At 37.6% G+C, this 24,176-nt stretch overlaps 1 protein-coding gene and 1 long non-coding RNA gene across 14 annotated transcripts; one reads left to right on the forward strand and one right to left on the reverse strand.

Annotated features, from left to right (window-relative positions):
- Positions 1–1,748: 1,748 nt before the first annotated feature.
- On the reverse strand, positions 1,749–21,743 carry BCLAF1 (BCL2 associated transcription factor 1). Of its 13 annotated transcripts, XR_014546657.1 has the most exons (13): positions 21,625–21,743; positions 20,147–21,052; positions 18,243–18,911; positions 17,981–18,150; positions 13,159–13,264; positions 10,517–10,601; positions 9,527–9,702; positions 9,232–9,392; positions 8,281–8,461; positions 5,447–5,593; positions 3,193–3,399; positions 2,989–3,075; positions 1,749–2,335 (listed from the first exon to the last, which is right to left on the reverse strand). XR_014546657.1 is itself a non-coding variant. In XM_083607642.1 (11 exons), the coding sequence occupies exons 1-11, from the start codon at positions 21,726–21,728 to the stop codon at positions 3,070–3,072; spliced, it is 2,688 nt and encodes an 895-aa protein (XP_083463768.1). In that variant the 5' UTR covers positions 21,729–21,743; the 3' UTR covers positions 1,749–3,069. The 13 variants fall into 13 exon arrangements, 5 of the variants coding, with proteins under 5 accessions (XP_083463768.1, XP_083463767.1, XP_083463770.1 ...); XR_014546652.1 differs by lacking the exon at positions 9,232–9,392 and having other exon boundaries at positions 1,749–1,956; XR_014546653.1 differs by lacking the exon at positions 9,232–9,392.
- On the forward strand, positions 6,754–23,644 carry LOC310760032. Its single transcript, XR_014546707.1, has 3 exons — positions 6,754–11,481; positions 11,674–22,183; positions 23,350–23,644. It is a non-coding gene; the product is annotated as an uncharacterized lncRNA (long non-coding RNA).
- Positions 23,645–24,176: the final 532 nt, after the last annotated feature.

Here is a 24,176-nt window from a genome sequence, read left to right on the forward strand (position 1 = left end):
AACATCAAGTTGCAGCTCAATCAAATGGGTGGGTTTTGGTGCATAAAAGTGTCAACCTGAAATGAGCTGGCCAATTTTCCCACTACTTCACAGAACCTCCCCCCTTTTGTAGATATTGAATTGTATCTGATTAAGTAATGCTCAGTGTAGAACCACTGAAATCAATGGACTACTTTAGTAATAGTCCAATAGGATAAATGAAAGTACGTCTTCTCACAGTGTATAGTTACAGTAAACTATGGAACTTGCTGTGATGGCCACCAACTTGGATGGCTGAAAAAGAGGATTAGACAAATTCATGGAGGACTAAGCTATTGGTGGCTTCAAACCCTGATGGTTATGTTCTGCCTTCACTGCTGGAGGCAGTAATGCTTCTGAATAGCAGTTGCAGGAAACCCCAGGAGGGGAGAGTGCTCTTGTGCTTGAATTCTGCTTGTGGGTCTCCCACAGACATCCAGTTGGCCAATGTGAAAAGGATGCTGGGCTAGATGGTGATCCAGCAGGCTCTTTTTATGTTCTCATGTTAGTAACTAAGTTAAGCCCACTGATTTCAATGGGTCTGCTCATATGATTTAGTCAGAGACAATCCATTGCTCCCAATGTTGCAAATCTATGCTACTGTTGTAAACAGATGACTTCTGAGCTAATCTACCTTAGAATCATAGAACTGTAGAGTTGGAAGGGACCCTGAGGGTCATCTGGCCTAAAGCGTCTTATCACAGATGGCCATCCAACCTCTGCTTAAAAACTTCCAATGAAGGACAGTCCACCACGTTCTGAGGGGGTTTTCAAACAATTCTTACTGTCAAAAAGTTATTCCTAATGTTTAGTTGTAAACTCTGTTCTTGTAACCTTGCTTGTTTAAAATAGGCACTGTGCTTCTACCCAAGGGCTTATAAAAATAAAATCCTGTGTGATCTGTGACTAGATTAAGAAAGCATAAATCTCCCTTTTAGATCCAAACTACAGTTTTATAAAGGAGATGCATGGTCGTACATTACAAAAGCCTAGAATTTATTTTGTGAAAACAAGTAATTTGGACAGCTGTATCTAGACTTCTTGGTTACTTAACCTAACAAGGTAAGAATAAATTAGGCTGCGTCCATAATAACCATCTGCTTGTGCAACAGAGCTTCCAATTTCTCCCCTCTCACCCCCCCCCCGAGCTCCCAAAAATTGCTTCATAGGGTTCCCCAACTCTCTGGAACAGATTTGGGGGGCTGAAGGGAGAACAGGAAAGAGAAGTTCTGTTGTGATGTCATAATGTAGACCATAATCTTCATATCACAGATTACCTTACCAAAAAATGAATTTTTTTTACTACTGAATACAGTACTTTGCACATTATCATTAAGATACTGAGCAGGGTGTGCTCAACGGTACACCTCAATGCTTTGCATTTATAGATGCCATTCAGTCTAATACCTGGCAGCAGGACTAGAGAAGATGGTAGTCTGAATCTCTCAATAGCTGATGGCAGTCAGAGTACAAGTACCAACAGTGTGACTTTCAGAACTTAGCAATTACTGAAATATGATTTCAAGCAGTAGAATTTATTGGACAAAACACTGGTTTTCAGCTTTTAAATGGACACATGAATTCAAGTTTGGCTTAAATTACTCTTTCAAAATGTGGTTTTTAAATGTAAAATAGAATGTCAGACTTTCCTCCACGAGTCCTTATAGCTATACAGCTTTAATAATGTTTCTATGACATGTGTTGGACCTGCAAATGAAAGTCTCATGTCATTTTAGAATTTTCACATCTTTATTCCACTGAAGACTGAAAACATGAAGATATCCAAATGGTCAAGTTATTTATCTGAAGAAAACCCACAGAAAATACTATTTTACAAACTGGGGAAAAGAATGATACATTTGGTAGCTGGATCAATATTGCCATGAGTTTTCTGGCCGACACTTTCACGAGATGTCAGTGAGTCTTCCTCTAATGTTCCTGCAGTAATAATGTCATTTCGTTATACACACTGCTTAAATGTTATAAATGGATAGCATCTAGTGCTTTACATAAGACTATGTTTATTATGCATGTAAACTCTGGGGGGGAAAACACTGAAACATGCTTGTGTTAAAGGTAACTTTTTCACTACAATTTACCTCTTTCTGTCGTACGCCTAAAGGTTTGGAATGTAGGACAAGTCTTCTTGTAAGAAAAGTATGCAGAAGGTCAAGCTACTTTTAGTGCTGTTGCACAAACAGTTGAGGCATTTCCCCATTAGCAGTAAGGGTATGTGGACGGAGAAACGTAGCACCTGTTAAGCTACAGCTCTACTTGTCAGATCTAGATCAGTTCAGAAGAGAACTCCCATCGTGTTCTAGAAATGTGAATGTATGAGAGAATTAATAAGATCCCAACACTGACTTGCATAATGTCCTATTTGCACTCATTTTTCAGAAAATGGGATACAAAAGATAGCAAAGTACTCAGGTTCTCAAACGTGATCAATAGCAAGCTTTGTGAAAACAGATTTCAAATCCTTAATCTTGCAGTGCTGTTCAAATGTTGAGACATTTGGTGGCTGCATTAAACAAATTATTAGTCTCCCACCCCAAATCAGTCAAAGTAATATTATGCTGCAATTTAAACATAAGCCATACAAATAAAAAGTTCAGGAAATTACTAACTCCATCATAGAATTGATCTTTAGTACTGATTTATTTTAAAACGCTGCCTCAAGATTTAGATGTGCAGACCTAAGTTTTACTTTAGAATAAACACAGCTGTGGAAGGGGCAATGAAATACAACTTTCAGGGTTCTCACCATATATTCTGGACAAAGCAAAGTTACACTGCTTATAACAATCAGTAAACATTTTAAAAAGTTGCTCATGACAAATAGTATTGTACTTTTTCTACTTGCTTTTGTATAATCATCAACAGTTACTATTTAGTGAGATTGCAAAAGAACAAAAAACAAAAACTAAACTAAACTACTCTCCAACAATAAAATTTAAGTAAAATGCTTACATTCATTTGAAGACAAGTCATATTATAATGCTGTGTAGATAGCACATAGATGTTTTCAGCTGTAGTTCATCTTCAAATTTACTATTCCTGTGCAAAAAGAGATGAAAATGTTTGCACTATTTACACTTTGGGTTTTTAAGCCATTTAAAATTAAAATTAGAATTCATAGAGCAATAAAGGAGTTCATAAACCAGAACTACTTACTTTTTCTTCTTTACGTCTCTCCTTGTCTTCATTTTCCATTGTTTCTTCTTCATCTTCCACAAGCCCATCCCCTTGGTATTTGTCATGTGTCCACTTTGGACTGCTACCTGATTTTTTGAAGTTGAATCTTCCTCTGCTACGCTGGAAAGTGCCACGACCTCTTCCTCTTTTAGCCCAGTAATCTACACCATCATCTCTGTCATCATGCTAGAGTAAAACATGGATTAACAATGGAAAATTAAGCATCTAACACACTTTATTTGGAAAAGTTTACACTGCCTGCTTCACATCGCTAAAAACTGTAGCTGAGTCATTTGTTCTTGATGTTCTGAAGCATACAGACATACAAAATTGCCCAATATCAAGTTAGAATATTGGGTCCATCAAACTCAGCATTGTCCATTTGGACTGGAAAGCTTGTGCAAAACTATGTCTTGGGTAGAGGCATCTCCCAGAGCTGCTACCAAAGATGCCTTAATTGGAGATGCCAGTGATTAAATTTAGTGTGTTAGATATACAAAGCATATGCTGTACCACTGATCTAAGGGCCCTCATTGATTTGAAGGGACACAGAACAGATTATTCATAGTTTTAGGTGCAACAAAATATCTTAGTCATTTGCACAGGCTTCTAAACTTCTGCTTGTCTGATTCAATATAAATTGTCTATGTTTCAATTATCTATACTACACCCTCGGGTTTACCAGTACTAACTGATGGAATGCAAAAATATATGGGAAGAAACAGTAAATAATGGGTTAATATACATATTTTCTGAAAAGTCACATGGCAGATTTTGCTACATCAAAAAAATCAAAGAAAACTAACCATGCCTACCATATCATTCTCTCAATTTCCAGTGTTGAGGAATGAGTGTGGTTGCAACTATAACTTATATAGTCAAAACTCAGAGGAACTCCCAAGATTTGTAGAAGTACAAAAAAACCAGAATAAAGTGGAGGATTCCCAAAACAGCCCAATTAGTGCTAGGTATGTACAATGCCTACAAAATGTTGGCTGGCTGCTGGAGGAGGGGGAAAGGGGAACAAGCACTGTTAACATTTTGTTGCAGATCACACTTACTTTTTTGATTTTCATCTATAAAAATCTGCCAAGTGAGCAATCAGAAAGATTTTACACAGAAATGCAAGTTCCCAATATTGACATAGTGTAGACCATGAAACAGAACACAGGATAGACAAGGCTATTCAGATATAGCCTTGACTTTCTTCCCAATGCAAACAGGCTAAAAACAAGTTAAGGAATTGCAAAGCCCAAATCACTTTGGATAGACGACAGGACTTCAGTGGCTTCCTTGAATGGATGCTTTTACTTTCCCTCCAATAAATGAATTGCTACTGGAAATGCTATACTCGGGGGGCAACCCATTGGGGGATAAACTTGCCCATTGCCTGACACTGGACGACCAGGCTAAGACTGATAGGGAAGGCATAAATAACTCTCTTTTGCCTCATAAAAGCAGCACAAGGTTATGGTGCAGGTAAAGTTTGTTGTAAACATTCCCCCCCCCCAAAAAAAAAACACCTGGGTCTAAGGGGCATCAGGAGAGAATACAATGCAAAAATGTGCTTTTCTTTCTAGTCAAATATTGACCAAAGGCTTTGGGTCAGGGAAGCATTTATAACTTCCTCAGGGCCTAAAAGGTACTTGGGGGAGGTGGTCGGGGTGAACAGGAGGGGCAAGATTTTTATTTTTATTCAACTGAAACCAGTGGTGCTATTACTATCGGTTTCTCTCACAGCTCTTATGCAAGCCAAACACCTCACAGTTGCAGGTATTACAACTGTGAAATCTGCTATGGAATAAGGTATTTACAACAGTGTATTGCAGGAGTAAGTCAGGCACCTCCAAACTCGGCCCGCCAGCTGTTTTGGGACTACAACTCCCATCATCCCTAGCTAACAGGACCAGTGGTCAGGGATGATGGGAATTGTAGTCCCAAAACATCTTGAGGGCAGAGTTTGGGGGCGCCTGTTGGAAGTACTAGACTTTCTCTCCTTTTCTCTTCACAACTGACAAGCAAGAGGTTGTGCAAAAAGACCTGTCTTCTACAGCTAGTCATTTCTTATCAGCCTATGTAGATGGATATAAAAGCAAGTATGAGCTCTAATGCTCCCCCTATAGGACTCTTAAGATTCTTCAAATGATAGAAGATGCTTTAGATATTGCCTACATAAATTTGCTTATAAGACAAGCTTTGAGAAAAGATGCATGCATAATAGTATGGCACCCACCAAGAAGTATTTCTTGCTTTTTGGGGTATATTCAGGATCCCATTCCTCCTCCTTCGGTCTCTTTTGAAAAGTAGTGTTTGAGTTGCTGGGACCAGTATTTGTTCCAGCAAACACGCCTCTGGCTCTTCCTCTGCCCCTAATTCGAAACTGATTAACCAAAGCATTTATGCATTTAATTTGTTTACACAAAGCAAATGATAAATTCCTAATGCATGAACTAATATGCTTTGTTATCATTCATCAGATAATACCACACACAAATGAAGTGGCTTATGGATCAATCTACAGAATTTAACAGCCACTTTAAGGTAATGGCATTCTAGCTAGCAGAAGAGCGTTTACATATTTTTTTTAAAAGGGGCGTATCCAAGATAACACTTTGAAAAAATAGTATATGATAGTGAGAAATTTCTAATGTCTAGTAGTCCACAGAAAACACAAAATTCAGCAATTTTTGCTGATGCTTCTAGTTCTCCAAAGAAGCAGCTTAAAAGCCTAGCTTTGAAGGATGGAGAAATTAAACACATGTGTTCGGGAGTTACTGTTCTCTTACTGCACATTACAATGAACAATCAAAGTCTGGTAGTCTAGAATATTCAACATAAAAAGCAAGAAAGGAGAAAAAGTAAGAGACATGGAAAGAGCCTAGATTTTTTAAAATGCGTTTTAACTGAAATAGCACAACAGAGATGTAACAGGAAAAATACTTTCAAGTAACTTTAAAAAAGTAGCATTAAAAAACAGTCTTGACCTTTTTCTAGTTGCTGGCATGGCAAGACCCACAGTTCTGTCCAAGTCATAGCTGCCTTTCAATGTTTTATACACTATCCCATATAGAAGGCTCATTTATAACAGGAACTATATGGCACAATATTACTTCCACCAAAAACATTAAATGATTATGTATTCACTCAAAGCCACTAACTAAGGTATAAACCACATTAAGTAACTAATTTGAAGATCTTGGAGAAATGGACTTTGGTAACATTTCTGAAAAGATAAAAAGATTGTGGTGTAGTGTTGAGGCAGATGTGGAGGAGCAACTGCTATAAGGAAGAAAAGAATAGGTTGCCTGAAGCTTAGGTTCTTAAATGTACATACTTACATTTATATTAAGTATGTAAATTCCAAGTCTAATATATAATATGGGTATACAGAATTTGCATACAGGATTGCATGCTAGGGCAAGTGCATTGTATTGCCCTTTAAGTCCACTCACATCATGTGAAGAAAACAAACCAAATTATTGGGCGCACATTAAGAGTCTGCTGAAAGACCAGCAACTTCTAGCTCTTCTTTCCCAAATCTTTCAATTCCATCTGGTCATTACAAGAAGCTCAAGTACATGAGCTTGTTTCCTCGCCCCCCCTTCAAACCCCTTTTGCTTCTGTGTGTCTCTCTTTTGATCTAAAGTCCAAGGGCAAGAACTACCTTTTTGATGAGTTTTGTAAGTCACACCAGAGCCTTTTTTTTTTTTTTGCATGAAGAGCAGAATAAAAATACTTTAAAGAAATAAAAGAAAGCACCACTAAATCATCTCTCTCTAATATACTTATTTGCCACCAAGTAACAGTGTTTCTTAAAATTTAAAACTGGATACACCCTCAATAATGATACCCAGTCCCAATTCCATCTTCCCATTTAAACTGCTAAGCTGTTAAAATGTTGCTTTATATTTCACAGAATACATGTCATTCCATAACAAGAATGTTATATATCCCTTTATTGTTGATTATATTCTTGTGTAACGTCTTAGGTCAGTTTTTACAAATATTGGTTGCTCACAGTCCAATTGAACGTAACAATTTCTTGTAATTCTTTAAAGTACTTTGCCCTAGTTTAGGTACCCTTGATAAACTATAACATTTTACTATTAAGAATTTAGCTATCCTACTCTATTCTGAAACAATGAAACCATAAGCACAGCAAAGAAGAGAGCCAACAACAAGCTAACTCTGGATTATTTAAATCTTGCAATTTTAAGGGCCTCAGGATTTTGGCATTTGCAATTAACAGGCATTACTTAACTGTGACTATGTGTCACACAAAACCAACACCTTACTAGTGAAGTTTGGGTTGGGTATAAGTAATCCATTGTTCGATTTGGCCTGCAATGAGATGTAGGCAGTAAAAATGCATCTGGCTCCTCCCCATAATGAACCCTCTCATCCCATTTTAAAGCACATGATACTATCCAGAGTTCAATGAACTTTAGCCCAATACAAATAAGGCAACTGCTTTAAAATTGTATACACCTGTCTCTCATGCCAATCTCAAATAATGGATGACTTGGCTCATTTGTCACTGAACATGAAAGTCTTGTAGTCACGCATTACTCTGGTTAATTTGGTCCCTCCTGCTCAAAACACTGCTCATGATTAAAAAGAGACTAGAAATACAAAAAAGTAAAATAAAGAATATGGAAAAAGGAATACACACAGCAGAAAAACTTACTCCTTAATTAAGTATCACCAGCAAGGTAGAATATTATGTGAGAAAATTCACTATCAACTTTTCAAACACTTAAAATCATGACTACCAAGCATATGTGCAAGCTAATGGTAGAACGCAATAGGAAACACCGCAGGTGTGACTAGATGTTTATTGTGCATATTTTTATTATTTTAAACCAAAAAAGATAAATATATCCCTATCTAGGATAGGATTTTATATATTTCCTCCTTGCAAGCTACATTTCCAGCAGAAACTTCTTCAAAATGCACTTCCATAATATTTCACATAAAACAACTAAACCCTAATAATTTGAATGCAGTTATTACAATTATGACTTTTTTAAAAAAAACAACAACAGGAAAAGTATGGTAGAAACTCACAAATGTGCCTCTAGGTCTTCCAACTCCTGTAAAACCTGGGTATTCTTTCTGCTCGTGATGGGGTTTAAATTCTTCATCTCTTTCTTTCTTGCTGTCCTTTTCTTCTCGGGAACTGGATGAGGAGGAAGATGGGGAGGAAGTTGAGGAAGATCGAGAACGGTCTTGCTCTCTTTTTTGTTTACTGAAAAATAAGAAACCATACTGTTTGCTGTAGCATCCTATACATAGGATTTATTTTCTGTGCCCATAGAAGCTATCCTCTTTTCTTGTTTGAATCTAACGTGCAGTATTATTACACTAACCAGTTTCCATCTATAATTCTTTAAGAGCTAATGGCTCATTAGCACCTAACAAGGAAAACCTATTAGCCAGCAAACTAATTTAAATATATATGCATGCTTTACAATGAAAGACAGAATAAAAGGTAGGGGGAAATCCCCAAGGGTAAAATTCTAAAGTGATACTATTTCATTTATTTTGTACGTCTTACCAAGAAGCAAAAATTGATATTGCCTTTTTGCTATATAAACCCAGAGTGCAGAAATAATCAGCAACTGATGGTTGTATGGACATCAGTGTAAGAAAGTAAACAGAAAGTGCAAGTAAATCCATGATTATGTAAGTAAGAGCAGGAAAATATGATCTTCACATTCAATTTCCCCAAAGCAAATACATTTGGCATTGATTTTACAGTTTTTATAGAATATAATACAAATCCCCAAAGGTAGATATACCTGAAGTAATTCTTATCACTGCTACAAGTTCACATTGAGTAAGTTGCTTTATTAAAGACTAACCTGTTCCTCTGAGCCCACTATCTGTCTTGAGGGGGGGAAATAACTCTCATCCCCCCTTTCCCACATTAAGCCTACATGTCAGTAAAATTCTCATAATCTGGGTGTTATGAGTTGAAAAAGTGCGGAATCAAGCATAACGAACCAAAGTTCTTACACAAACTGTTTACAGAAATGTACTGCATTGAAGTCCAACCTCCTGATGTAGCCTGGATAATAGGACAGATTAATTTGTCATTTTTTTTCAGTGTTAGCTTGCTATTCCAAAGTTTTTGTCCTCATCCACCATAAGCCGTGTAAAAGACAAATACATTTTTGCTGTAAAACAAATAATTTTAATTGTTTAAATTTAGATGTTCCATTGTACAGTGATAACTGAAAGCAATTAAGCTTATAATTACAAAAGTCTAATTAGAAGCTAAAAGCCTAGTTATGGGAGCTAAGCCTTTTACCTGTCATCTTTGTAAGATTTATAATCCTTGTAATCCTTTGGAATTTTCTCCTGCTTCCTTGATCCACTGGATTCCCTGGAACCTTTAGAGTCTCCTCGTTCTTTACTTCGTTCTTTTCTACGACGGTCGATGTCATGTCGAAGATCTGCAGCATCACACTTTAATTTTTTATCTCCCTGGATCAGAAATGTGCAGTGTTTTAGTATTAAAAACCCTTAAGAGAATGAAATAGGAAATCAACCTCTTTGCATGCAATCCTATACATACTTTCCTGTAAGTAAATCATAATGAACCTAGTGGGAATGCATCTAAATAAACAGGCATAGGATTCCATTGTTACCCAGCTATGTAAGCGATACTCCCTTTCCCAATAGCTCTTTTGCACATTTAGTAGGATGATCTTTCATAGAAGAGAGTAAACTTGCTTGAACTGGGACTGAAAAGTTACTCTTACAAAAAGAAAGCAGACCTGAAAGAAGCTTTCAAGTATTATCCAGGAACAAAACTTCAATATAACAACATCTTTAACAATTACTAGGACAGTCTAAAGAAAAGTTTATTTTACATCCTTCATGGATAACATTGGTAATTAATGGACTGGAGCCAGATATAGGATACCCCTCATGAAACAGGGCTTTCTGGATATCACACCCCCACCCACCCCCACTTAAAAGAAAAAAAAACTGCTCCTGAGAGTGAAAGACTTTAGTGTGACTGGCAAATTCAGAGAATTAAGCAAATTCAGAGAATCCATTGTCTATTTTTTTAAGAACAAAAAGTACAGTAATCCTTTTGTGTCAAAGTGATAAAATGTCACAATTAGATTACACTGGTCCACTGTATCCTTCGAAAATGATCAGAACTAGGTGAGACCTATTATCACTTAAGACATAAAATGATAAAAGCACAATTTGTAAAACATGGCTCTGGGATAAAGGGCTTGGATGCTTTAAACCAAAGCTAAAATAAGGATATCAATTTAGAACCTACTTTCTGAGTTTCTTCTTTAAAGGCTCTCTCTTCTCCCGCTAAACGGGTATGCTTCCTCAGGGCACTTGGAGAGATGTCAATCCTCCTAAATGCAAGATTTTTAAAAGTAATAATTATGGCTGCCAACATTCATCTCTGTCAAGTGGAAAACTGGAAACACAAAAGAAGAAGTGCCATTGTGCAGTCTAAAATTGAACCCATTTAAAAGTACAGATACATCTCAAGAATAAAACCCATAGACCTACCAGTCAAATCAAAACAGCAACAGCTACACATTTCCACGAAGTTAAACCAACAGCAGTATTCAAAAACCACATAATGCAACATTTTCTTTCAGGGGCAATGAAGTTGACAATTTCAAACTAGAAAATTCAACTGCTTTTTTACATTAACAATACACAGACATAGCAACTCCACACAGAGAAAAACAAAACCTGTAGTTCATTTGACAGGTATCATCATTCACTTAAACACACATAGCTAGAGTTAGGGAGTAATGTTTTATATCCTATTTAACTTTTTGCAAACTTAGGCCTTGAGTCAAAGAGCTGTATATCAGAGAAAGCCCCAGTGAGAATTCCAATTCTCTTTGAGCAATTGCACTGTATGTACTTTTGTAACTACATACAGTTTGTGATACAGTACAGAGGATAGCTATGGAAAAAGCACATATAGTTCCCTTTGCTCTTTGTATCCTGGCCATAAAGTTTCGTATCCCCTCCCCTACAGGCCCAGCCCATCCATTAGCTATACTGAGACCTTCTCTTCAGATGGCAGACTGAGAAGAGTAGCATATTCACACACTGTCCCTCAGTCTGGTCATCCTTCTATTTAGCACTCAAGGAGTTCCTACAAGGCTTTTAACTGGAACTGGGTCACCCAGCCTTGTTCTAAGGAAGAGTAAGCAGTTTAAAGTTTAAAAGTAGTACACTGTTAATTTTAAAAGGTATTTGCTGGCTGCCATGGTGTCAAAGCAGAGACAAAGACACCCTTCAGAGCCACCTGGCCCACAATGCCTCTGTCTGCAATGATCCTATGTTCCCTAGAATTCTTCATTAGAGTGAAGCACTGCCAAGTAGGAAGCCCTGGAGAGAGCTCATCCATGCTGCTGCCACTGATGCAGCAAAAAAGACCAAAAGGAGTAGGCAGTAGAGCAGTGCATGGGAATGGTACACTGGGAAGCAGTGCTGGCTGTGCCCTCAGGTACCAGGAAATTTTGTGCTGGTCCTGCCAATATACACAATTACCATTTAAACTGAATGAAGCATTTATTGATTTACTTACAATATTTCTATACTGCCCATCAACAAAAAAATTCTCTGGGCAGTTTATATATAGAAGTTAAGCTATGAAATGTAAAAATAGAAGAAAGACATAAAATATTAATCAATTAAAACAGCATCAGAAAACAACAATAGTGCACAGAACTTATAAATACACTAAATCTAAACAACGTTTGAAAATTAAAAAGTATTCATTTGGCACCAAAAAGACCACAACCTTTTTGGAGATAGCATTCTACAACTGTGGCCTCACCACTAAAAGGCCCTTTACCCAGTGGCCACCACCTCACCTCATTGGGTGGGAGCACCTACAGACAGACCTTTGAAGATGATCTTGGAGTCCAGATACATCTACACGGGAAGAGACTATCTTTAGTCAATACCAACACAGGGCCCAGAAATTGACTAGGAGTCAGTGCAGTTAACAAAGCATTGGTGTTCTTTTTGTCCTATTTTAAACCAGCTGGATTTTTTGGACTGTTTTCTAAGACAACTCCATATATATCTCATTGTGGTATTTCTATTGCTTGCCTTTCTGAACTGCACTGTAAACAGGCCTTTATACATCTGGAAAGGTTCAGCTAAATAACACTGAAAATACAGTGGTGAACATAATTTTTTAATTTAGCAGCAACACTGCCACAGAATAATCTCAATACAGCGATTAGGTCTCAGCACAAGTCTTCATTTCTCTGCATTTAAGCTGACTCCCATCTTGTTTAATTGCCCTCACCATAACAATAACCATAACCATAACCATAACCATAACCATAATAATATCCCGCTTCTTCCCCAGAAACAGGTATCAGTGTAGCTATACTGCCCAGGTTCTGCTAAGGAGGAGGACACCTGGGCACTATGATGTCAACTGCCAAGTCATCTCCATATTCTACAGAGCAACTAAGGCTTCAACAGCAGTGCCAAACATACCAGAAGTCCTACAGAGCCCCCATTAGTCTTCAGGGGTGACCCATTTCAACAGGTCTCCTCCATCCATTCACAGGGGGGAAATCTAAACCTCAAGAGAAAGTAACCATGACAAGGGATTCATGTTAAATTCCCCACTTTCAGATCTCCAACCTCCTGCCTTTTTGAAAGAAAGAAAAACCCAGTCAGGAGTGTGTCCTGTTACAGAAACATTTTCAATTCAAGAAACATTTTCTATTATTACCAGACTTTAACAATTAAGTATGTATCACAACTGATCTGGCAATTTCCCCCAATAATTTCTTCTCCATTCCTGCTCCATATCTATTTTAGATAAGGAACTTGTTGTTTCACTAATAAGTTACTTATCTTTTTGAGAGTAACTAGTATTTCAGCTCAGCAAGAAGCAGAGAAAATTATGTAATACTGCACCTGTGTATTTCAGGACTCTTTTGCCGGGTGCTATGTTCTTCAGTAGACTTCTGATAAGCAGTGAACCTCTCACTTAGGGTCATTCCAGCTGACTTGAAATATTGTTCTGTTGGTTGCAGAGGACAAATACTGTCTAATTTCACTACACACACAAACATATATATCATACCAAACAAGGATGTAAAAGAAGCAAATGAATTCTTAAAATATACAAGACACAAAAATAACATTTGTCCCCACATCTTTCTTAAAGTACAGCAACAGGTAACCATTGTATTTTACAATTTTCTCTACACATACACTCTGCCCAGTACAACTACGAATTCAAAATACGTAACTTTTTAATGCCGGAGACAGTTCTTTTTGCCAAACATTTTTGCTTTGTGCCCAGAAGAGCAGAATACATTGATGTATTTGTAGAGGAAAATATTACAAATATAAAGAGCGCTTCTTTGGTTATTTAATTAATCGATAGATATAGAGCTAAGTGTTCTTCATTAATGTTGTAACCCTACACACGTTTATATTAGAGTTAAGCCCTCTTAAATTCACTTGGACTCATTTCTAAGTAAACATATATAAGATAAAGATATGTGAGGTTTTTTTCTTAAAACAAACACAACTTCTTCTTTTCAGACCAGAATGAAGACCTTAACAGCTGAATATATTTAAACATCTGGCACCTTGGCAAACTTGGTAGCATATTTAAAAGTTTCCTTTTTTTAACCCAAGACCATTAAATTAGTAACACACATTACATTTTGAAAGACCAGTTCAACAGATGTTTGAATGTAAATGTAAAATAGAAACACGTGTAAAATTATAACGGACTGTTAAATGCTACAAATAAAGCAAGCTATCCGCTTAACAGGTCAATGTACATCTGTATCAACTTACCGCCCAACATCCAGCACATCTCTCATAACCAATCATTAAAACTTGATATGGCCACTACAAGGGTAGTGCCTCAATCATAATTCCATCAAACACAGGAATTTGAGCTAGCAACTCAGTTTTTGTGCCATTTTTGCCAGGAAGATAGAAGGTTCAACTTTGCCTGTTTGTGCATCTGTTATCTTTCAACAGCTATTTTACTTTTGTAATATGGATTTTGCCATTTCAAAACACATTCCAGGACCTAGTTGCAATGAAAAAGAAAATATCACTGGGCATTTTCAGCTCTAGGAAAGTGAAGAGCTGTTTAGTCTAGCTGCATTGCACCAATAATGTAAAATTACTACTACGCTTTTACCAAAACTCGATCCACAGGTTTTGTTTTGTTTTTTCAAGTGTGTAAAAAGATTGAAATACCTTCGGAAACAAATTATGATTTAGACACAGCACTAATTTGGCCACAGATTAGTGATATCTGGTCAAATTGTGTATTTTATATATTCACTGGAACCATTCAATTTAAATGATCTCTTTAGCTAGCATAATGTCAGGGATTTCATAATTTGGTAAAACATTTTATAGGTAGGGAAGCTTATTAAGATTTGTTTTGCAGTTCTCAAATTGGCATGAATTGAAAATGTTTAGAAGATCAGCTGACAACTACAGTCGATGTACAAATATAACACGAGACATACAGAAATGCAACTTTCTATCTAGGCCAAGATAAATACTTCATTCTATGGGTGACATCCAATGATGTACACCCACTTGCATAAAGAAAATCTGCTTATGCAATATGACTACTGGTTTCTCTTCTCCACCCTCCAGCTCCTTGCAGCTCTAAAATCTGCTCAAGGGTCCCCCAACTTGCCAGGGCAGATTTTGGGGGCATGCAAGGGAGAGAAGGAGAAGATGGCTTGATACGGGAACAAATGCTGGCTCTTGCTATGTTGGATCTCATCCTATAGTAGGCAAAAAAATCAATTGTCTGCTCCTCCCTTGATGAACAATTAGCAACATCTAAGTTAGTACAGTGAGAGAAATAAAAGCATAAGAAAGTGAATTTTCAGTAACTTTATTATAATATTGTGCCCCATGTTGCATAACTGTTAGAGATCTGGTCAATCAGTCCATATACTATGTTATTTTCAATATTTTCACCAGCAAATTCACATCTTTGAAATTCTTCATGATTTATTCCTATTATAACAAAACTAGCTGTTCCTCAGGAAAAAGCAACATAAAGCAGGAAATTTAGGGTGGTATTTAACTACATTCTTGAAATAGCAAAATGAAACCCCCCTCTTCTCCCCCATCATCCCCAAATCTGCTCTGGAGGGCTGGGGGAACTCCAGAACAGATTTCATGGGTGCACAGGGGAAGAACATACCATTGCACAAGGAGAAATCCTTACACCAACAGAATGTTCACATTAGTGGTACACTGAACACAACCCAAAATCTGTGCTTAATCAAGATGTCCTGCAGTTGATATTTGCTGAGCTTGAGTGATGGTGCCTTCCAATGAATACATTTGGCAGACCCACTATTCAAACTCAAGTATATGCATGTGGAAATGCTAGGAAAACAGCTATACATATCAGTAACATTAGATAAGAGAATTAACTGTAGCTAAGCAATAAAGCACATATTTTGCAAGCTCAAGGTCCCATATTGAATCCCAGGCCTCTCAAGTTAAAAAGAGGAGTAGGTAACATGAAAGACCTCTGATTGTTACACAAAACCATACTGGGCTAAATAGACAAAAAGTCTGACCAAAATTAAGGCAGCTACCTATGCTCTCTTCCCAAATGCCTACTTCACCAGGGGGGAAACCCCAATGACTAACAACAGAAAACAAACCAACATATCACATCTCTTGACTTATAAGATACTTAAATCATTCAGCTAGTGTTTTGCAAACACAGGCACATGCCTCTGGCTGCAACTGAAAATCTTCCCCTTCTAATCCCAGCTTGATTCAAATATATGACTGAGCAATGTCATACGTGGATGCTTTTGTTTTGTTTTGTTGGATTCGGAGGGAAGTCTTGGGACTTGCCTACACCAAATAGCAGCTTTCTAGCTAGCAAGTAAGAGCTATCACCGTTTTGAGGAGAAACTTAGAAATCTATTAGTAACCAGGGTGTCTTTAAATATATATTTTAGAAGAATGTCATTTGAATCAGTCAGGCAATCCCAATCAGCTTTAAATATAACTAATTTAAATGCAACTCATTTAATTACAAAATAAGAAAAGTGCTAACACACTAAAATCTAACTAAGATTGGCTTCAGTGCACTGTTCCTTGTACATGTAAAAGCTAGGCTCTTAGATCTGGCATCTAAGCCTGGCCTCCAACTTGCCATTCCATCTTTCACTTTACAGGTGGTTCAGTGCACTGAGGCTGGGGTTATAATGTCTGTCTGTGCCCCCTGTACTTCCAAGTGACCTAAGATTGCTCTTACTACTAGTGTTCAGTAGATCTGCTCCTATGCACAGAAAGGGTAGCATCCAAGACTACAGTTCCAACTGTGTAATATATTTCTTTGTACAATCAAACTTCCCCTTCCTCTCTTCCCACTTTTAGCTCTCATGCCCCTCAAATCTGCTTGATGGTTCAGAGACCTTTCAGAGAAGATCTGCAGAGGGCAACAGGGTGGAGAAGAGAAATGGGAAGTCCCATTGAGCAAGTGGAAGTCCACTCACATGACAATGGAGGTCACCCAGAGAGTTCATGGGACTATGGAGGGGGCACACTGGGGGATTTTATATGGCATTATTCATATTCCTCTCAAAACAGAGTATGCAACTATGGAGAGGAGCATGCATTCCATTTGCCCACTGGGGCTATGCAATGCTGTGTGTTTTTGGATTCCCAAACAACTAATGATTTTGAAGTTCAGCCCTGTACAGGTACCTAAGGACAACTAACTTCACACTCCCATGCCAATCTCTGCCCTTTGGGTACCATCCAAGGCCTACCCAGATATAAATGGACTGCCTAAGTTCCTTACACTGGAGCAGGAGACCCAACTTCTGGCTGTAAGTTGAAAAACAAACACTTACACCTATGCAAGTCAGCAATGCACTTAGTTCCACTACATATTGACATTAAGATGACTTAATTTGTCACTACAGAATGCCTACTGGAGTGTGACAGTAAGGATCAAGGAGACTTAACTAAAAAGACGTTATGCTGCATTTCTCTGTTATATTGACATGTAGTGCAAACCAAAATTATTCAAGACCAGATGAAATCTCAGCAAGTTGTAACTATATCAGATACACATGCACACAATTAGATGCAACAGACTGGCGTATGCCAGAGGTACACAACTCAAATCACCCTGAGGGCCACTTTCTTATTAGGAAACCACTATATTTCCCACAATGTTATGATTTTATGCCAGCACTTTATTTAGTCATCTCTAACTAGGTTGCTCTGTACATCATAGCACACATTCATTTTTCCACCTGAACCTTCGTTTCTCAGTTAACCCTCTTTTTAATATTTCCTCCCCACCTACAGGGGTTTCTGCAGCTCAATTTCTGTTACCCCCATCTTTTCACTCTGTATCACTTAACACTATCTGCTCTCTCACCTCTATTATCCCCATCTTTTCCCATCTCTCTGTCCTACACATCTCTTTAATCTCCATCTCCTTTCCTCCTCCTTTTCATCTGAATCCAGGGAAAAGAGGAATAATTTAAGTAACATCTGCCAAAGCTTTTCTAAAACTATGCAACACTCATCAAAATCTACATATCCATTTCCTAGAATGCTGAATGTTAGGATATATAACCATAAGAGGAAAGCATGAAGTCTACATGAACATAAAAGTGCTGAATTTCCCAATGGATTGACTTCACCATCACTTTCCTAATGCCATGTGATGCTCACTTTGTATGGCAAATTCAAAGCATACCTTTGACATGATGAACTAAGGACACAATGTGCTGAATAAATGACTCTGATGTGCTTTTGCTGGCCTGTGGTAGCTTAATGTGGTCAAAGATGGATCGGAATTCTTGCTCCTTCTTGACTGAATGGACAAGTGTACTAGCAAGCAGCCTGTCTTTAGTCAAGGAAGCAGGTCTAAAGTGCATAACACAAAAAGAAGAACAAAAAATTATGAAAAGCAATTCCTTCATGGATAAGTGAAAACGGTTACAAATTCAGATAATTACCTGTTTGAATCATCAAGTGGTACAGGTGCCATTTTAAGTTTAACTTCAGGTCGATGAGAATCACTGGCTATCATTTTGATCCTAAGTGGGCTCTCCTCCCTGAAAGTAGATTTCTCTCTTGCATCCAAATTCTTGTGCAGGGGAGGACTATAATCAAAGAGTTCTTTGAGCTTCTCAGACTTTACCTGCTCAGGTGACTGGGTTTCTTTCTTCATCATTCTCTCAGATACTTTCTCATCTTCCTTGTGCTTATCTTTTAGTGCACTAGGCCTCTCCACTACATAGCTAGTTGTGTCTTTAAGCTTGTAACTTTTATCTTCTCTAAATACTTCACTTTCTCTGTTTGCCTTCAGAGAGATTTTAGATTTATACTTTGAACCTTCCTCCTCAGCATTCCGGTGAGATGCAGCAAAGCCCTTACCCTGATCTGCCAAAACAGACTTTCTGAACTGTCTATAATCTTCAGTCTCCTCTGTGTCCTCCCCTTCAGAGTCATTAAATTTTTGTTTTCCAGATTCTTTATCCATATAATATTCCAAAGCTTCTTGGTCCTCCCACTCTCTCTCTCCCTCTGTCCTCCCTTTTTCTAGCCCTCTCTCCTTCTGACCATCTTTCTCCCTAGCATTACTCCTATCAAGCAGGTATACTCTAGACTCTTCATCTGTGTACCTGTGGATGGCAAAGAAGAGGAGAATAACTCCCAACTGCTTTCATTTCAGTTTGTAGCATTTATCCTTATGGCATCCCAACTCCACAAAATGAGTACCAAAGCAAACAAATTTAATTACACAATTATAACGTTTTTTATATATTGACTGATGAGATTCTTCAGCGGTTCTTCAGATTTTTTAACTATTTCTTGTGCCTACTTTATCTTGTAAGAAAACTGCTCTTTTACAAATCATTATTTTTCTTAAATACATTTCAGCACAAATACAGTATCTGTATCCCATTTAATTCCAGAAGTTCAGAGCATATAACACTGTCAAAAAACAGCTTATAAAAATGTCTTCTTACACTGCTTACATAGTAGAACACACTAACAATCTGGATACAATAAATTGCAAAGCATTTGCCAAAGCAGTTACTGAAGCAATACAATGTGATTTTTAGTCTCTCCTATATATTAAAAGTACATCTAGCCCCCTAGCCTATTTCATTTGTAATCTTCTGCGATATTTGTATGCCATTTATTATATATTACTAAGCAAATAGAACAATTTTCCTTTATAAAAAATGATATATTTCCGAATATATATTCAGTAATTTGAGAAGTGAACAGAATTGTGCTATCTATGCTGCAGAGCTCAGATAAACAGATTTCCAACTGGTTATTTCGTTTTTAAAAGACACAACATTGCATAAATGGTTACTGCTATGTTCAGTTCTACAGATACATTATAAACAAAGGTGAGAACCTTGTCAGCTAGAAAGTTGCCAATGTCCAGTTTAAATTTAACAAATTATGTTTCTCTACTGAAGATAGATACAATCTTGCACTTTTGAAAAATCTGGGCCACCACAATGGTATTTCCTTTACCAAGACAAAAGGATCTTTCAGCACTACTGCTTAACACTGCTAGAGCAACTCTTACTAAAGCTGTAAAAAATATGGGAAAATCACTCTCATAACAGGACTCTCAATACACATTAATCTGCAGTGTATTTATTCTTTAATTGCTTCCAATGAAGACACTGTAACATACTAATGAAAACGTATATTTACAGCTCTGACCGAGAAACAATGAAAAGTTCATGTATACATTCCTAAGTCAGAACCTAAGTATAACCAGCATAAAATTAGAGAAAATTCAGGTACTTTTCATCGCACAATATACATGTATAAAGAAGTATGCTTAGTGTACTATTTATGTTATCTTTATTTTTGTAGTTACGGTTCCTACCTTTTCAGAAATTTTGCACCCTTTGTACTTTCTTGATCCCCAGCTTCAGGATAAAAAGAACGTATCCGAGATTCCTCACGTGGAGCATTCTGCGATGCAACTGCTTTAGCAGGACTTCTCCTTGAAGGAATGTGATGCAGTGGGCTATTCTGGGAAGGGCTATAGCGACTAGAGCCATTTCCAAGGGAGCCAGACCCAGACCTCTCAGGGCTATGCTGAATGGAATGAGAGTGCTGAGGTGTGTTTTTTGCTGAGTGGACTGTGCTGAGTAAGTGGGCATCAGAGCACGAGGAACTCTGACTAGGTGGGGAAGCAATAGAAGGACTATGGGGAGACCTCGGACTGTTATCATATGCTGAAAGGCCAGGCCAAATATCACCTGAAGCTGCTGCAGATTTACTGAAATCATCTAGTGCCTCAGAAGGATCATGTTCAAATGCACCCTTCTCCTCCTCTTGTGATTTATTTTTTAATGGACTGTCTTGTAAAGCAGCTCCCTCTGTTTTCTTTGCTTGCTTTTCTGATGACCCACGTCTTTTAGAAGATACAGGAGACTTGCTATATGGAGATGAAGACCGAGATGAAGAGGATCTTGGAGACCTGGAAGATCTGTAGGATCGGCGAGATCTGCTCCGAGATCTCTGGGAAGAGACTGACCTTCTCTTTGGACTTCTAGAACGTGAGCGACCTCGTCTAGGGCTTCGAGAGTGTCTTCTATTCCAAACAGGTCTGTAACCTCCACGGTGGTATCTACCTCCACCTCCTGGATAATATCCTCTACCTCTTCCTCTATAGCCATAGGGGCGTCTCATTCCTCTATTATTTCTGTAATCTCTGCGGTAATCTCTATTATAAACACGATCTCTACTGCGAGATCGTGAGTACGTCCTAGACCGAGACCTAGAACTAAGATAAATAGAAATGTTAGTGCCCATAGTTTATGACTCCTCTAAAATAAGAGTTACCCATATTATGTACAGTGGCATGGCCCAGAGAAACCCCTGCTCCCAAGTAGCTCCATTAAGGTCAGGAGGCACTCTGAACAGCAGCCTTTGAGGTTCAAAGTGCTCTGTCAATGGTTTAAAATATAGAAGCCCTCCCTCAAAGAAATGTGCAGATAGCTACTCTTTCTGTTTATATGATGGGAGCTGGGGAGAGTCAGGGTAAAGAATCAGAGCAACTAATTCCCTAGGTTTCTCTTGTTTATAGGCATTTCTTTCTTGACATTTCATCTACTATAAGCATTAAGTCCTGTACATCCTTTGCAACTACTCCACACCCAACGGTAGCCTACAAGCTTCAGTAGCCAAAGCAAAAAATGTCTTCTAAAATCAGTTGAATCTTCTCAAAACAGCACTTAAGCTATTAGTGATTCTTAGCATGCATTTCAAATTTCTGCTGATAATAAAGTCTGTCTTTCAAATGTAAAAAAAAAAAAATTAAAGCACTGAGAAAGTTAATAAATGGAAGAATTGTACCTGTATCTCTTTTTTCTAGAGTGTGATCTGGATCTTGACCTTGAACTGGACTGTGATCTGGATTTTGATCTTGAAGAATGCGATCTAGTGTTAGAGCGACCCATTTTCCTCCCAGTAGCTTACACCTACCAAATAGAAAATAGTAAATTGAAACACATTACCTTAGTTTCAGGATGATCAATTCATATATGGATAGCGGTAAATTATGGTTTAAAAAAAAAAAATCAAGAAGAAGCCATCCCACTCTTCCAAAAAAACTTTTCAAATTATCACTAATCTCCTCAAACATTCTGTTCCACATCATGGCAAAGATCAGTGGAAAGCACTATAGGTAACAGGGAACAAAAATGTCAACTATTCTTTCAATATTCACACTGAATACATTTAATGCTTATGCATTTTTGTGTGTGTGCTGTTCCTTTCTTGATTAAAAAAACCTTTCATTTATCCTTGTCTATATTGAACTAAAAATAGTCACTAACTACTCTACTGTTCTTTACCCCAAAGATCTACCTTTGATCCATAACTCAGAAAGTCACTCAAAACACCAATTCTTTTTGTACTAACATAGCTAGATCAAAACAGACTAGTAACATAGACTTCAATGAACAAAGCCATCACTGGTGTATTCCCCATCACTGAAGTATTGCAATACAGTATAAATATGACAGCCAAGGCAAAAGCTATCTCATTAATTTATTTTAGTAGCTCATATTCAATGGAAAGCAAAAACAAAACAAAAACCCCAAAGACAAAATAGCTAACTCAGAACAGACAGAAAAATATTATTTTCCTTTCTTTCCTAGCTTTCCTCCATACTTGAAAATTTGGCTGTTTTCATGTAACCTGCCTAATGCATTCAGTAATTCAACCAAGTCATTTTACTTTCCTTTTAAACAAAGGCAACACTTTAAGTCATTATTTGACAATAAAAGTCAAAACAGCCATCTTCATTCCAATTTACCAATCTATGCCGAGTTTGGGTTGAAGAAATGATAACTGAGATCTAAGCTGAAATTGTTGAAATTTGGAATTTTAGAGATCTGAATATATTGGATTTTAAAAGTTATAAACCTCTAGAAATAAGGACCAAAAGGTACAAGTTTAAAGCCATTTTAATAAATTAGTACCATTATTTAAAACATTATTATTACTTATTATGAAAAACACACTGGATCACAGTAACACTAGACATATTGCTTCTTCACACAAGGGTTAGGCATCCACCAATAGTTTAATCCTTATGTTTAATTCACATGCAGGGGAACTCCCTAACTGACTGAGGGTTTGAGACCCATCAGCTACCTTCACCTGGTTTACCCAGCTAGTAGAAGCCATTTCCAGGGTGTATCATGCAGATAAATTTTAGGAGTCACAGGTGAGAATTGAGTTCAGGGTGGGGACCAAAGGGGGAGAAACTACCCCAGAAGGAGCATGATGTGTCCCCCACCAGAGGTACTACCAGAGCTAAGATCTAAACCCTACACAAATATGAAGTAGAGTCCCTAAGGCAATTGGATGGCATCTTGCATGCCTCGTTCCGGCACCTCTTGCAACCAAGCTAGTGCCAAATGTATTGCTCTGCTTTCCTTTGGATCACATTAGTGTGGCTGAAAGGGGGGGGGTCTTGTCGTCTAGGCAGTTCAGGACCTCCACACACACTGCCCAGGTTTGCACCACCAGAGAGGTCACTTTGGTGCTCCTAACACAGCAAAAACAATGTAGGTGGGAGCAGTTACAAAGTACCAATCTCTGTAGCCACAGCAGGTGCTGTGATTCTCGAGGTTTGAATTCACCCCCGGAGATGCACTCCATTGTCTTTTGAGACAGATGGATGCCAGCAAACTGTCTCCATCCCCCAAAAGGAAACTATAAATGATATGATTTAATAAAACAACAACAACAACAAATTATTTATACCCCGCACATCTGGCTGGGTTTCCTCAGCCACTCTGGGTGGCTTCCAACAAAATATTAAAAATATTTTTGAATTTTAATGGTCTTAAAAATATTTAAAATAGCTAAGTATTTATTTTTTTTTTTTTATTTTATTTTTATACTATATTTATTAAAGTTTTCAAATAAAACATATATCAAATAAGCACTTATCGTTGTCCATTTAACATCTTTCAATTGTTACATGGGACTCCCCCACACCTCCCGCATACACTTACATCATTATTAAATTATTTTCAAGCAAATTATCATTTAACTCATCTTAATTAATAATCTTAATTTGGTTTGACATATAATTCGACTTTAAATCTATTTTAATGGTTGACAATTGTCTGCACTGGCATCCTATTCAGCACTCAGCCAGATTACAATATTTTTGTAAATAAGTCTTAAATTTCCTCCAGTCTTCTTCCATCCTTTCTTCTCCCTGGTCTCGAATTCTGCCGGTCATCTCGGCTAGTTGCATATAGTCCATCAGTTGCATCTGCCATTCTTCCACAGTGGGTAGCTCCTGAGTTTTCCAATTCTTGGCAATTAATATTCTTGCTGCTGTTGTTGCGTACAAAAAGAATGTTCTGTCCTCTTTTAACACACTC

The sequence above is a fragment of the Podarcis filfolensis genome (genome assembly GCF_964270895.1).
Source record: "Podarcis filfolensis genome assembly, chromosome: 3".
Taxonomy (NCBI): Eukaryota; Metazoa; Chordata; class Lepidosauria; order Squamata; family Lacertidae; genus Podarcis; species Podarcis filfolensis.

Excerpts from the sequence above, each read along its gene's own strand:
- BCLAF1 (XM_083607640.1), bottom strand. The coding sequence starts at position 21,728 with ATGGGTCGCTCTAACACTAGATCGCATTCTTCAAGATCAAAATCCAGA. Across the intron at positions 18,912-20,146 it reads GGTGCAAAATTTCTGAAAAG|GTACACAGATGAAGAGTCTA; the intron begins GTAGGAACCGTA and ends TGCCATCCACAG. Across the intron at positions 10,602-13,158 it reads AAGAGTCCTGAAATACACAG|GAGGATTGACATCTCTCCAA; the intron begins GTGCAGTATTAC and ends TCTTGCATTTAG.